Below are 12,364 nucleotides of genomic sequence, written 5' to 3'. Positions count from 1 at the left end.
AGTAATAATTTTTTTCTTAAATTAGGTGCTTTAAATGTATCTCCTTGTCATCTCATAGCTATACCCTTTCTGAACCTAAATTTTCTATTAACCTTTGAAAGGAGTAAGAGATTTACATCTAAGAATCTTAGACCCATAGATTTTGAAATATGTTCCTTAGAAAATATGTACAAAAAAATTAATGTGGAATAAATGGGAAAAAATAAAAATTGCTATTTTTTTTTTCTTCAACTTTTATTTTAAGTTCAGGGGTACACATGTGCAGGACGTGCAGATTTGTTACATAGGTAAATGTGTGCCATGCCATGGTGGTTTGCTGCATAGATCATCCCATCACCTAGGTATTAAGCCTTAGCACTCATTGGCTATTCTTCCTGATGCTCTCCCTCCCACCTCCACCCCTTGCTGACAGGCCCCACTATGTTTTCTTCCTCATCATGTGCCCGTATAGTCTCATTATTCAGCTCCCACTTATAAGTGAGAACATGCATTATTTGGTTTTCTGTTCTTGCGTTAGTTTGCTGAGGATAATGGCTTCCAACTCCATCCATGTCCTGGCAAAGGACATGATGTCTGAGAGAACATAATATGAAATATAACCCCAGCACCTAGTACAGTGTGCCTAGCATATGGTAGGTGCTCTGTTAGTATTTGTTTAAATAATGAAAGTAGAAAATGAAAGAAAAAGCACTTTATTTACATGCTGTATTCATTTCCTAGGGCTGCTGTAACCAAGTACCACAAACTAAGCGGCTCAAAACAACAGAACTCTCTCTCACACAGTTCTTGAGGACAGAAGTCCAAAATTAAGGTGTCAGCAGGACAACACTTTCTCTCAGGGCTCTAGGGAGGCATCCTTCCTGGCCTCTTCCAGCCTCTGGTGGTGGCCTACCATCCTTAGTGCATTTTGGCATCGCTCCATCCCTGTCTTCCTTATCACCTGGCTATCCTCCCTCCTGTGAATGTGTGTCTGTCTTTCCTGATAGGGACAATAGTTATTGCATGTAGGGTCCATCATCCAGGATGGCCTCATCTTAACTTGATTACCCCGGCAGAGGCCCCATTTCCAGATGAGGTCACAGTCACAGGTTCTTGGTGGACATGAGTTTTGGAGGGACACTATTCATCCCAGCTTGCCTGCTAATAGTACTCTTAATTTTCAGTTATATTTTAGACTTTTTCTATGTAGAATAAAGTTATCAGATGGCCAGTTAATACAAGAGAACCATTTAGTAAAATCTGACAGCAACTACAACAAAAGAATGACTTGCCTGCCAGTACCTTCAAGCCTATGATTTTCAACACTGTCATCAATATTATTTTTACTATTTGAGTTTCCCCCAGCATCATTATTTAGCCAACTTTTTTTTCCTTTCTCATCCACTCTTTCTCTCTCTCTCCACACATCCTCCATGAACTGGAACTTCAGTAGGACTAAAACTACAACCTTCTCTTAATCTGCCGAGACTTTTCTCAGATGGGTGAAATTATTTGGACCCAGCATATTATCAGCATTCAGTCCTTCAAGTTCCCCTGGTGGCCTGTTTGTCCTTTCTTGTCCCCATAAAGCTCTGTGGGTGGTATTGAAGAACGTATGAAGATGAATAGGTACAGTGGCAAGAATCTTTTCTTCTAGGTTGGAGGAGACATGGTTGCATAGAAATATTTAATAATAGTCTGTGATAAATACTCTAAAAGTAGGAGTTGAAAAGAGGGTAAGAAAAGAAATCACCTTTATGGTTCAGGAAGACTTCATGGAGTAGGAGGTGTCTTGGTGGGGCTTTGTTTCCTACAGGAAGGAAAAAGATTGGTGAATTTCAAAGCACATTGCAAAGACCTTCCCTGATCTCCTCCAATTTGGATCTGATTAGTTTTAACTTGAAGCTTCATATTGCCGTATTTTAAAATAAAGTACCTACTTTACCATGAGGAGAGCTGACATTGTTTGAATACTTTTATGTCTAAGTGCTCTATGGGAATTACCTCATTTAGTTCCTGCAACCATGCCAAGATGCAGGTTTTGTCATTATTATATTTATCTTACACATGAGGAAACTGAGCTTAGCAAGGCTAGGTGACTTTTCACCCCAAGGTTAGCAAGTGGCAGGGGTAGGATTTACTATCCAAGCTGTCTTGGCTGCTCCCATCTAATATGTTTTCCTCTTCTGTTATCTCATTTTTATTTTTCTCTCTTGCATTTAGCAGTGTACCTTACAGATGGTATAGGATCAGACCATAGTGGAAAACAGCTTCATCCACAGCCTTAGTGTGGCTCAGTAATCTCGTAGGCCAAACTCACAATGATAATCCTAATTTTTTTTTTTTTTTTTGAGACAGAGTGTCACTCTGTTGCCCAGGCTGGAGTGCAGTGGTGTGATCTCGGCTCACTGCAACCTCCACCTCCTAGGTTCAAGCAGTTCTCTGCTTCAGCCTACCGAGTAGCTGGGATTACAGGTGCCCGCCACCATGCCCGGCTAATTTTTCTATTTTTAGTAGAGATGGGGTTTCACCATGCTGGCCAGGCTAGTCTTGAACTCCCTGACCTCGTGATCCACCCGCCTTGGCCTCCCAAAGTGCTGGGATTACAGGCGTGAGCCACTGTGCCTGGCCAATAATGCCAATTTTTTATCTAAATGCTTTCCACTGTACTTCTGCCCTCAGGTTTATGGGTTCATTTGATCCCATTTTTTAAAATAAAGTATTCATTTTTATATTACTGTGACGCTCGTGGATCTCAACCCACCTAATCTCAAAGGTAACTGTAGAAATTGTTTACCTGTTTTCATTCAGGAGTAAAAAATATGTTTGATTCCTGCATTCCATGCATTAGCTTATAAACATTTTAGGACATAAATAATATTTCTGACCTATTATTTTTTACATACTTACCCGGGCTTTTCTTCCACCATGAGGCCTTTTTTATGATGGATTTTCTTGTCCTCTGGAGGAACTGATACTATAGATGCGTTTGGGTCTTTTCTGCCTTCCTATTAACTTTTATTTTAAGGCATTTTATTTTATCATGTCTTGTCAAACATTTTCTTCCTGTGTTTTGACATCTCATCTTTTACAAGGAAGCCTGTAGAACAACAATTGAAACCTCTTTACTTGCCCATTATCTTTTTTGTTTTTTCTTTCTTTTTTTTTTTTTTGAGACTGAGTCTCACTCTTGTTGCCCAGGCTGGAGTGCAGTGGCGCGATCTCGGCTCACTGCAAGCTCCGCCTCCTGGGTTCGCACCATTCTCCTGCCTCAGCCTCCTGAGTAGCTGGGACTACAGGTGCCCGCCACCATGCCCGGTTATTTTTTTTCACATTTTTAGTAGAGACGGGGTTTCACCGTGTTAGCCAAGATGGGCTGCATCTCCTGACCTTGTGATCCCCCCACCTCACCCTTCCAAAGCACTGGGATTACAGGCGTGAGCCACTGTGCCCGGCCTTGCCCATTATCTTTAAAAAAAAGATGGAAGAGATTTTTGGATTTATATGTAAATATGTACAGATTTATTTTTCAAGCTAAATTTTTATAATATCTTCTGAACCACCTTTTCCAGAAATAATATACAATAATATTTTAGTGGCCATATGAATCTAATACAATACTCTAAATGTCTTCCTCTGTCTTGAGAATTCTGAAACATACTGTGGCTGTTCTTCCTGTTTTAAAAAGCTGCAGAAGCCCCTTCTCTGAGCTTCAATACACAAAAATACACAGACTCATAAAACACTTAACATACACATACTTATTCTAGACATGCCCAAATAGCCTTATTCTAGACATGCCCAGATAGCCTTATAATAGACATGCCCAGATAACCTTCTTTCCACTTTTAGCTGAAGTCGGGAACAGTTATGTTTTTATGTATATTTATTGGAATTGATTCAAGCAGAAGTCCGTATTACCAGTACATGGTAAATAGGTCAATATAACATATGTATATAAATTCTTATTTATATTAAACATGGTTAAATTTTAATCTCCCATCTGTTTAAACATGGGAGATTCAACATACTCATTTAGCTCCCTTTCCCTTGAAATGCCACTAAATTGATAGCAGAGTTTTTATTATAAAAAGGCAAACCCACAGAAATAAGAAAATGGGAGATGCTTAACAGCTACTAGTTTTGGAAAATGAGATTGCAGACAGACATTTAGTAAACTTAGCAAACCTGAGGAAGCTAAATCCTAGGCTGGCAGTGGGAATTGGAGAAGCAACCTGATTAGTAGCTCAGAATCTCCGTAAGGCTTGGTAATTGCCAACTGCAGGAACCTCTGGAAGTGGAGGTGAAGCTAAACACAGAAGTGGTTGAAAGTCTGTTTCAGAAGCAGTTAGAGCTCCTTAGCTCCCTCAGTGCTAGCCCAAGACTGGAGGTTTGTTATTTGGCGAGGATGAAACAGAGGGCCTCTGGACTAGGGAAAACGCAGACCTTGCTGAGGGTGAGCTGCTGTCATGAAAGCAGAGGAGTTGAGTAGTTTAAATTTTGGACAGTCCAGCCTTTTTCCTCAACTCACCTCCCAGATCACTAGCAGCCAGGTGCTTGTCTTCCTGACAGGAGATTGGAAGAGCGTTCTGTGGGGGATGTGATCAGCATAAGAAAATAAACCCAAAGGTACTGACTTCAGGGAACCCCAGTCCAACTGCTTGGCCACATCCCTCCACGAGCAGGATCACAGTCAGGAAGCCTCATCCAGGCATGCAGCTTTTTTGTGTCCCACTTTTAAACAAAAGCAGAAAACGAAGTTTTGCTGTTCATTTGAAGAAGGGAGCTAACGTGAAAGACAAGTGGAAGCAAATGAAGAAAGCAGCTTGTAAGAAACAGATTATAGTGTAAAGAAGAGAATCTAAAAAACTATTTTTAATATCTTCAGAGAAAAATAGATACTGCATCCATAAAACAAGTATAGAATGCTATAAAAAGGAACACTCAAAAACAACAGAGCTTATGAATATAACAAATATTAGTAATGAAAAACTTAATTGAAAATGACAATTGAAGAAATTCCCAGAATGTCAGTTATAAAAGCAAAGAGATGTAAAATAATGCAGAAAAATACAAGAAAATTAGATGATAGCCTAGGAGTTCCCAGACTGTAATAATAAGAGTTTCAGAAAAAGAAAATGGGAATGGAGGGAGAGTGTGGGCGGCAAGCCATCCAGGTGCTGAGGCAAGAGACTGAGGACCCGAGCTGTTCCAGTATAATAAAATATAAAACAAGAATAGTTATACCAGATGTAGATCTTAGATATGATTATATATGAATATCATTAATCATTAGTTTGTAGCAATTACTCTATATTCCAATATTATAATAATCCTCGCTCTATAATCATAACCTAGGAAAAACCAGGCCATACAGAGATAGGAGCTGAGGGGACACAGTGAGAAGTGACCAGAAGACAAGAGTGCGAACCTTCTGTTATGCCCGGACAGGGCCACCAGAGGGCTCCTTGGTCTAGCGGTAACGCCAGCATCTGGGAAGACGCCCGTTGCCAGGCGGACCGAGGTCTAGCAGTAGCGTAAGTGTCAAGGGAAAACACCGGCTACTTAGCAGATCGGGAAAGGGAGTCTCCCTTTCCCCGGGGGAGTTTAGAGAAGACTCTGCTCCTCCACCTTTTGTGGAGGGCCTGACATTAGTCAGGCTCGCCTGCAGTTATCCGGAGGCCTAACCGTCTCCCTGTGATGCTGTGCTTCAGTGGTCACGCTCCTAGTCCGCCTTCATGTTCCATCCTGTACACCTGGCTCTGCCTTCTAGATAGCAGTAGTCAATTAGTGAAAGTACTAAAAGTCTCTAATAAGCAGAAATAATGGCGTAAGCTGTCTCTCTGTCTCCCTCTCTCTCTCTGCCTCAGCTGCCAGGCAGGAAAGGGCCCCCTGTCCAGTGGACACGTGACCCACATGACCTTACCTATCATTGGAGATGACTCACACTCTTTACCCTGCCCCTTTTGCTTTGTATCCAATAAATAACAGCGCAGCCAGACATTCGGGGCCACTACCGGGCTCCGCGCATTGGTAGTAGTGGTCCCCCGGGCCCAGCTGTCTTTTATCTCTTTGTCTTGTGTCTTTATTTCTACACTCTCTCGTCGCCACACACGGGGAGAAACTCACCGACCCTATGGGGCTGGACCCTACAGGAAGGGAAGATGAAGAAATTGACACATGAATTGTTGAAGATGTCTGAGAGCTGAAAGATTTGGGTAGGAGTTTTTAAGATTGGAAGGATTCACTAAGTGCCCAACCCTGTGGATAAAAATAGATCCAAACTCAGTACTGAAATGTGAAGTTTCAATACGTGGAGAGAGAAACTCCTACAAGCTTCTAGAGAGAAAACGCAGATTGCACATAAAGAAACAGAATAGCAACACTGGAAGCCAGAAGACGGTGAAGCTGTGCCTTTTGAGCAAAAATATTTTCCAACTTAGAATTCTAAAACAGCCAAATAGTTAAATAAGAGGGTAGAATGATCAGATATTCAAAGTTTCAAAAATTTTATCTTCCATATAGCCTTTCACAGGAGCTACTAAAGGGTGTGTTCCTGCAGAGCAAGGGAAGAACCTGAGAAAAAAAGATAGGAGACCAGGAAACAGGGGGCCCAACATGGGAGAAAACCACCCCAGCAGGTGGAGAAGGGAGGCTCCAAGACCTGAGCTGTGCAGCAGGCCCAGAGGTCAGGCTGCACAGGCAGGAGAAGGCCCAGAGATCAGGCTGTACAGGCAGGAGCAGGCCCAGAGGTCCGGCCGCACAGGCAGGAGCAGGCCCAGAGGTCCGGCCGCACAGGCAGGAGCAGCAGACAGCAAGATGAAGCTGGTGGAACACCTACTCTACTGGAACATCATCTGAGGAGATTATACCGTTTATAGTGAGCTTAGGATTGAATTAGGTGGGAAACAAAGCAAATTGAGAAACAAGGCAATGATTAGCTTCAAGGAAAACAAAAGCATCATCCTGGAAAGAAACAAGAAATCATAACAGACTGCATGGCTCAGCCATGAAGAACTTTCACATAGTTCAGCAATGCCAACTCTGAAAAGTTCTCTATCCTAAATTAAAATTAACTAGATAGACAGGATGGAAGAGAAGGAAGGTAGGGGAAGAGGGAGAAGCAGGCAGTAGGAGAAATGGGGGAATGGAGGGGAGGGAAAGTTTCTATTGTGTACCTTTTTGTATATATAGTTTTGATTTTTTTTAACCATTGAGTGATTTTTTTAAACCAAAAACTTTTTAATGAGAATTATTATTTGTCATAGAGTTTTCAGCAACTAATTTCCATAAAAATCTGTTCTGTTCTCTCTTTTTCTCTTCAGAAATTAAAACACAGAGCACGGGGCTGTTCACCTGACATCAGACAAATAGACCTGGATGTCAACCGCACATTTCGGGACCACATTATGTTTAGAGACAGATATGGTGTTAAGTGAGTAAAGTTTAATATTATGAAATGTTAATCGCATTTATAAATAGTCTTTATTAACTTAAAATTAGAATGCCTTTATAGACTGTAATTTCGATTTAGGTCCTAAAGGTTTAAACTTTTGCAGATCATTTGCGTCCGTGTTGTGTGAAACTTAAGATCTAATTTAACTTAAATTTTTTAACCTTTGATATAGCATGTGCTATAAAATTGGTAAAGACTCATTTTATAATCTAGGGATTCTTAGAAATATAGTAGATACTTTCATTAGAAGTCATAGAAGAATGACAGTGTGTGTAAAAACTTTGTCAGTGATAAATATATCTCTATAACCTTGACGCCCATGCATAAATGAAACTTTTTTTAAAAAAGGGACATGAAATGAGAAATTAATGAATTGATACATCATTGCTATGACAACTTATAAATGAGAAGTACAGTTTTGCTGATCTCTGTATCAGTCAGAGAGTCTAATCAGGAAACAGAAACCAATAGGAGATATATGTTAGGACATTTCAAGGTATTGGCTTCTCCAGCTGTCGGGGCTGATTAGGCAAGGCCAAAATCCACAGGGCAGGCCATGGGAAAGGACAGTCTGGGCCTCGGGGATGAGCTGAAGCTGCTGGCCACAGGCAGAGTTTCTTCTTCAGGGAAACCTCAAATCTGCCCTTAAGGCCTTTCAACAGATTGAATGAGGCCTGCCCAGATCTTCTAGGATAATCTCTCCTAAAGTTAACAGATTATGGATTTTTATCAATCTACAAAATACGTTCCCAGTGACACCTAGATCAGTGTTTTGGATATCTGGGGATTGTTGTTTAGCCAAGTTGACACCCAAAGCCAACCACTGCAGTCCAGCCTTGTCAACTTGGCACTCACACACACCACCTTAAACAATTTCCAAGTAAGATAGTAACCAAGTCATCCTTCCACCTAACATGATACCATTATTCTGCTCACAGCTGAAATGTGCTAATTCTTTCCCCACGTGAGGATGCCAAGTCTTTGGGAGATGATCACACTTCTGCTTTAGTATCCTGTAACTTACACACTGTGGTATAAAGTTGACTGTTATTAAGATACCTTATGTTAGATGATAAGGTAAAAGAGAGGGAAGAAGAAAATATTTGTTGGTATATATACAAGCATATTTACAAAAAAGTAAGGAAGAAATACTCATAATAATTGTAGCAATCACTTCTGTGACTGGTCGTGTGGTCACAGGTGGTGTTTATAATGCCACGTTTCACTGCCCATTCCATATTCCCTTTGCCCTCAGCAAGCACTCAGATGGTTGTGGTTCTTTACCTAGAGGGATAAGTCAAACCTTTCTTCCTGAAAATCTGAACCTAGCAGTTCTGCCTGAATTGGTAGTTTTCCATTGACTTTCATCACAGGGCTCAGTGATACTAGTGAGAGATGCCCCAAGTGTTCTCCTGCATTCCAGATGTACTCCTCCTTGTGTCTGTTGTGTCATAGCAACCCATGTTCCCCTTAGTAATCAGGATAATCCCCCCAGCCCACACAGCCACGTCCTTCTTTGCCTGTTGGTTCAGAGGCATAAGGAGCCCAAAGTGGTTGGGTGGCAGTTTCAGCTTCCAGGTCAGTGGAATCACTGTTATGTCTCATGGTGGAAGCATTCCTCCTTTTGGAACTAAGATCTCTAGACCAGCAGAACCCAAGCTTGCAGGGCCAAGAAGCAAACGCTTTGCTAGTGGATCTCTAGAGAGAATGATGAGTGGAGCCACTCCTACTTGCAGCCTTTGAATCTTGGATCCTTGAATCCTGGCTATGGGAAAAACAGCACCTTGAATTGGAGCCTGATATGGAGCATATTCAGCATCCCAAGGACATCACCCTATCCCTGCAGGGTATTGTACCTTGCTGGCAATGTCACTGAGCCTTCAAAAGGCCATTCCACCATTCTGTCAAGCCAGCTGCTTCTATCAGAAGGGTCTCAAAGTGAGATAGATCAGCAAAAGAAGGCAACAAATTTTAGGAATTTTGAAGTGTTTTGTGTTTTCTTGGTATAAATCCTTTCAGAATGAATATTATCTAGTCTTGAATTTAGACTTTTTAGAGTGTTGTTTGAATTTGAACTTGGGATAATTTATTACATTAGTAATTTTATCTGGATTATCTGTTTTCAGTCAGTCTTTGGTTTATTTTTTTAAGTTTGTAATTTTTAAAATATGTGAAATTACTAAATTGTATTTAATGTAAGTTTTTTTCTCTAGGCAACAATCCTTATTCCATGTGCTTGCTGCCTATTCTATTTATAACACGGTAAGTTGGGGCCTGCCTACCCAAGGTCTTTGAGTTGTATTCTGAGACACTCCCTACTTAGCAGGGCCCTGTGGGCACATTTCTGCATCTCAGAGCTAGGTGGTCTCCATGGTCTCTTTAGCTCTGTGGATCTTTTTAAGCTGAAACCCTGTGATAACCCTAGGGCCTTAGAGCAGAGCTGATTCTGAAGTGGAAGAACCTAAATATGACCACAGTATGCCAGTGAGTCTCACCTTTTCTCTCTCCCTCCATATTGTTTTGCTTTGTAATGTTTTATGTTGTTTTGTTTTTATTTTTAAGCAGATATACAGGGTAGAAGGACAGGAAGTGGGTGGCTTGGTTAATTTTTGCTTGACTTTTTATAACTCTCTTTGCTCTTGGGAGGTTACTTTTCACAATCACATTTATCTATTAGGTGAGGTCCAAACAAGGTAACTATGCCCTTACTGGCTATCCCCAGGAGGAGGCTGAACTCTTTGGTAATAGACACGCTCTTCTTAAGGCATTCAGCATTGTTGGGGGAGAAGATAATCTGGGATAGATTAGTTTGTGTTGGACTTAATGTGGGTGTTAAATGAATACTTGTTGACTAGGTCCCAGGGAGGACCTTTGAACCTTGGGATGTATAATTTCTATTGTAGTTAAAACCTTTAAATTATGAGAACAGAAATTCGCTCAAACTAGGAAAAGTTAAAAAGGGGTTTTTAAAAGGACATCTCATAGGAAGGAAGCACTAGTTGGGCCTCACCGGAATTGGAGCTGGAAGGTGGGAAGCCTCTGGTGAGAAGGAAAGCTGCACCTTCCATCTCTCCCATTCTGGGGGCCACTCAGTATCTCAGATGATCTCTGTGAACTGCTCAGTTCACTGTTTCTCTCTCCAGATTGCTTCCTTTGCCTACTGGCCAGTTATACTGTGGCTCAGATTGCACCCACAGACTCATTGTGAGCATTCTGTTCCAGTACGTACCCCCATCTGATTACAGTCTCTGGCTTTGTTCACATTTCATAGAGACAGTGTCTGATGAGTCAGTGCAACCAAATAACTGTTCCCCTGGGGTCAGCTGTCCTCTTCTGGTCCATTAGCTGTGGTTCCTGTGGCACAAGCATGAATCCTTAAGGCCACATCATAAGCAGGGACTATGGGGAGAGTGGGTATTTCTTAGAGAGGAGGCATAGACTGTGCATGGGCATCCCAAGATGTGTCTGCTTAAGGGTTCAGAAATCTAGAGGAGACAAGACAGCATACTGGGTATTGTAGAAGGGGAGACTTTGCCAGCAACTGAGCAAAGGAGAAATAGTGAGCTAAGAATCATACATAAAGTGAAATAAATATTATCACTCTTTAAAGAAAATGTGACAGTATTGAACAGAGTCCAATAAAAATATGTAGCAATTTAGACTTTGTACCTGTGCATTTATTTTTTAGCACAATTTTATTCTCTTATGTGGCATAATACTGTAAAGAGTATAGTATTTGTCTCTAGAATGGACCATTAAACGATGTGTGTAGGCATTTTCTGGTTTTTATAGAGTAGCTTTTTCTCTGTACATATGCATGTAATTCGACTGAACTCCCCAGCTTCTGTGTTCCCCTTTGCTCCCCAGGAAGTCGGGTATTGTCAGGGGATGAGCCAGATCACAGCTTTACTCCTCATGTATATGAACGAGGAAGATGCCTTCTGGGCTCTGGTCAAACTCTTCTCAGGCCCTAAACATGCCATGCATGGTAAGAAAACCCTGTGCTTTATCTAAACAATCAAGGTAGGGAAAAAAGTAGATTAAAACAAAACCAAAGATGCTTGCAAGAGTTACATACAGCAAATTTAATGTCTCAGGGCTCGTTGAGTTCATTAGTATTTGTTACTAGTTTCTTCTTTCATTTTTCATTATTGAACTTTTCTAAAACATTTACATTTATTTTCCTTTGTCTTTACTCCAAGGTATATTGTTGGCATTTTAAAATTCTTCCTTACTTGCCCTTGGTCAAAAGAAACTAATTTAGGTTTGGAGGAATTTAAGAACAGGTATATTATTGGGAGAAATAAAAGATGCCTTTTAATCAAAACTTTTAGATGGTCATGAAATTATCATTTCAGTGAAATGTTTACCATTGACTGGATATTGTGATATATAACAACTTGTCAAAAAAACAGTAATTGAGAAATGACACTTAGGTTTTTAAAGAAAAGGTAATAATTAAGTAGTTTTATATTTCAAGTGTAGTTTTTGTTTTTTCACATAAAATTGGTTCCACTTTAAATAAAAGGTTGATAACGTGTTCTAGGCACTCGATTATTTAATATCTCAGAACCTGCTGATTTTTTGGTTTTCAAGTTAACACTGTTTATAATAACTGTTTCCTTGTTTTTGCCAAATTAAGCAATAAACTTTATTTCAGAGAGTTTAGATTACAACTGTTGAGACAGGGTCTTGCTCTGTCACACAGGCTGGAGTGCAGTGGTGTGACTCATTGCAGTCTTGACCTGGGATCAAGCCATCCTCCCGCCTCATTAGCCTCTCTAGTATCCGGAACCACACAGGCATGTGCCTCCATGCCTGGCTAATTTTTTAAATTTTTTGTAGAGATGAGGTCTCCTTATGTTGAGTAGGCTGGTCTCAGTCTCCTGGACTCAAGTGAACCTCCCGCCTCAGCCTCCCAAAATACTG

The 12,364-nt window shown here is 40.8% G+C and overlaps 1 protein-coding gene across 2 annotated transcripts in view; it reads left to right on the top strand.

The window, feature by feature from the left end:
* The window catches only part of USP6NL (USP6 N-terminal like), a 140,239-nt gene that overhangs the window by 93,477 nt on the left and 34,398 nt on the right, over positions 1-12,364 (top strand). For both annotated transcript variants that reach the window (XM_055092406.1, XM_034929937.3), the window contains exons 7-9: positions 7,305-7,414; positions 9,649-9,697; positions 11,303-11,423. In XM_055092406.1, coding sequence (XP_054948381.1) covers positions 7,305-7,414; positions 9,649-9,697; positions 11,303-11,423 — 280 coding nt within the window. The remainder of the gene's footprint in view (positions 1-7,304; positions 7,415-9,648; positions 9,698-11,302; positions 11,424-12,364) is intronic.

The sequence above is a fragment of the Pan paniscus genome, chromosome 8 (assembly GCF_029289425.2).
Source record: "Pan paniscus chromosome 8, NHGRI_mPanPan1-v2.0_pri, whole genome shotgun sequence".
Taxonomy (NCBI): domain Eukaryota; kingdom Metazoa; phylum Chordata; class Mammalia; order Primates; family Hominidae; genus Pan; species Pan paniscus.
Note: the sequence above shows the minus strand (reverse complement) of the source record. Positions and strands in the feature narration are given on the sequence as shown.